The 2,953-nt window shown below is 39.5% G+C and overlaps 2 protein-coding genes across 3 annotated transcripts in view; both read right to left on the bottom strand.

The window, feature by feature from the left end:
* The window catches only part of LOC103468105 (acetyl-coenzyme A synthetase, cytoplasmic-like), a 32,400-nt gene that overhangs the window by 19,429 nt on the left and 10,018 nt on the right, over positions 1-2,953 (bottom strand). The window lies entirely within an intron of this gene.
* LOC103468047 (acetyl-coenzyme A synthetase, cytoplasmic-like) overlaps positions 734-2,953 on the bottom strand; it is a 5,223-nt gene continuing 3,003 nt past the window's right edge. The window contains exons 2-4 of one of the 2 annotated variants that reach the window (XM_008414883.2): positions 2,659-2,764; positions 2,390-2,431; positions 734-2,273 (exon numbers count right to left, since the gene is read on the bottom strand). In XM_008414883.2, the coding sequence (XP_008413105.1) occupies positions 2,241-2,273; positions 2,390-2,431; positions 2,659-2,764 (181 nt within the window). In that variant the 3' untranslated portion in view covers positions 734-2,240. Of the gene's footprint in view, positions 2,432-2,658; positions 2,765-2,953 lie in introns of both variants that reach the window. The other variant, XR_001776799.1, reaches the window with a different exon arrangement.

The following is a 2,953-nucleotide window of genomic DNA, read 5'->3' as shown; positions in this document are numbered from 1 at the left end:
ATGAGTGGGAATCAGTGACTGAAATTACAAATACCTCATTAGTCTGTGTTAGTGAACATCAGAGCTCAGCCACGGAAACAAAATTTAAGGAAATTAATCAAAAATGAGGAAAAATGACGTGAAAACAAGYGTGACACACCAATGATTTAGGCTGCATTTCTCATTACTTTAAGTAGGCCAGTTCTGCATCTGCAGAGTCCATGGCTTCATCATAAACTCTGGTGAGTTTGCAGCAAAGCCACAAATCAATCAGGAGAACAGAAACGCTGCTCCTTAAAGGAGTAAATCTCCAGAAACGTCCGTCTCAWGAGGACGACCTCTGCAGCGACCTTCAGGCCATTACTGGGATTTCTTCAATCTGCTAATGGCCCCAGCTGGGCAACATGTTTTATTGGAATTACTTTAAAAGGTCAAACGCCAAAGAAAGATTAAATTATTGGCTCTATGGACTCATTTCATTCCCCTTAATGGGCCAAACTTAATAACTGGGATTAGAAAAGATTTTCTCTCCAGCTGCTTTTCAGACGAAGAAAGAAAAACTCCAGAAAAAACTAACTACATGCTCTTACCGTGATTTCTATTCACTATTTTCCTTTTGGGACGTTTTGGTTCTGTGTGCTGGGAACCAAATGTGTTAAAATTTGATTAAAATAAAATTAATCTGGTCTTGATTTTAAGCAAACAAAAACTATAGTAAAATTATACATAAAAAAAACATTAATTATTTCGAAAATTGCGTATCTTTTTTTTTTTTAGGTCTGGACAATAAATGAATAATAAATTTCCCAATAGACATGTGATCAATAAAACGGATAATATGTCTGATTAGCTCCTCAACCTCCCAGCTAGCAAAGCAAAGTGAGTGGAATCTCCTAACTCACTCTCTGGTTGCCTAGCAACGGCCAGCTGGGTAAGGAGCAGTTTCAAGTTCCCCCAAACTTCGGTTGCCTAGCAACGACCCGCTGGGTAAGGAGCAGTTTCAAGTTCCCCCAAACTTCGGTTGCCTAGCAACGACCCCTTGAGTAACTTCCGGAAGGGCAGTTTAAGATTTCGCCTCAACTGTGGATAACACAGGAAAAGCCGATCCACCAGTTTGGTTGTATTTCAGATACAACCAAACTTTTTTTTTATTAAAAAAAAATAATAATAATAAACGCTTATACTGTGATACATTTTCTGCTTTATTGTCCAGTTTGAACTCTATTGTATTTTTTGCCCGTGGAGGTCCGTTTTTTCACGGATACTATAGTGGACTAGAGCCTACAAAGCAAAACGCAAGATGTCAAGGCTAACGATACGCAAGGTGCTTCAAACACGTTATACACGAGAGCTGCAATTTAAATTAAATCATTTAACCTTCCTTTGGTATCAAAGTATTGTTTTAATAGAATTAAACTGAACTGAAAAACAAATGCGATCTTCTGTTTATTATGTTAGCTGGCGCTAACATCACTAGCAGGAGCTAACACGAAATCTAAACAAGTTGGAAGATGATAAATTAATCTTTAAAGTGACAATGAAGAATCTTTCAATTTTTGTAACACTATTTTGACATAGGAAAATATTTTGATCCCAATGCTAACCGTAAACAGCTTGAGTTCACAGCTAGCCTGTTTTTTAGCATACGCTCTTCTTCTAGGTTAGCATTTCCAAGCAGCAGCAGARCAAACATCAGATTTTTCATCCGACTTTYTCCTCTTCCTCCGTTTGGYCGTCCTCATCTTCATCTCCTCTCGCTCTGGATCAAACTGAAAGGTTCAAACGTTGCGCAGGAATTACTGTTCTGGCTGGGCAGAGCTAGCGCTGGTAGCACCTAGCATATCATCTACCGAGGATGCATTGAAGCGTAAACAACACGGCTATGTATTTTATTTAAATTTATAAAAACTAACTAGCATGCAGTATTTTTACTACAGTGTTTTTACATCTGAAATAAAAGTTTCTCAAATAAAATCGTTACAAATAATCATGGAAGGTACCGGTACTTTTGGCAGTTCGGGTCGGTAGCCATTAGATTAATATCTCGATAAAGAATGCCATGCTCAAATCTGAATCCAGTTTGTCCCTCCACTCAACTTTCCATTGGCCTGATTGGATGCAGCCCCAATGATAAGGCCTGTTGCTAATGACTACAGGCCAAAACATGACGTTTCTGAGTTTTACTTTTAAACTGAATTGTGGAAAAAACTTAAACGATGTTCTGATTCATTGACATGAACTGATAAAAGTTTCGAAACGTTTCAATCTGATCTCAAGCTAAAGAGAAAAAATCCCTGGAAAACAAAGTGATGCAAAAACAGTGAAGCGTTTGATTGAAACCCCAGAGACGTTGTTGCAAAACAAACCCCAAGAGATGGCATGGAGGCTTTAGTTGTGGAGATGGAAATACCTTTGGAACGGGACGCGTTTTCTTTACTTTCCTTTTCTCCTGCTGGATGGGAGTGAGGGAGGGGAAGGCAAAACAGGAGGAACGAGAGGTTAATGGGGGAAGGAAACCCACCAACAAAAATAATCAAAACCAGGGACACCAAATCAAATCATGACAGATGAAGACTGAGAAGCTTTTAGGACGAATGCAGAAGGAAAAAAAGACCATAAAGTTTGCATTTTCTGCTGCAGCCCGGCTTGTTTTGGATAAACGATCCGTCGTTTCCTCACCTCCAGATCTGGACACGCTCGCTTGGTGGGAGGAGACWGAYGCCCCGCCGCCTCCGGCTCCTTCGATAGGTGCTTCAGCATTATGCACTTCTTCAGTGGAAATCCTCTGCAAAACCCAGAAACAAAACGTTCACTTCGCCCTCTGAGCGCTGCGCCTTGCAACAGCAYCAAARATCTGCAAAATTRGACTTTKTTCACGGTATAAACTCAAAATATAAAGATATTTATTAGGATTTTATGTGGTAGAACAACACAAAGAATATGATGTTGTATTGGAGTCACATTAGGGAGATAT

The sequence above is a fragment of the Poecilia reticulata genome, linkage group LG7, assembly GCF_000633615.1.
Source record: "Poecilia reticulata strain Guanapo linkage group LG7, Guppy_female_1.0+MT, whole genome shotgun sequence".
In the NCBI taxonomy this organism is placed as follows: Eukaryota; Metazoa; Chordata; class Actinopteri; order Cyprinodontiformes; family Poeciliidae; genus Poecilia; species Poecilia reticulata.
Note: the sequence above shows the minus strand (reverse complement) of the source record. Positions and strands in the feature narration are given on the sequence as shown.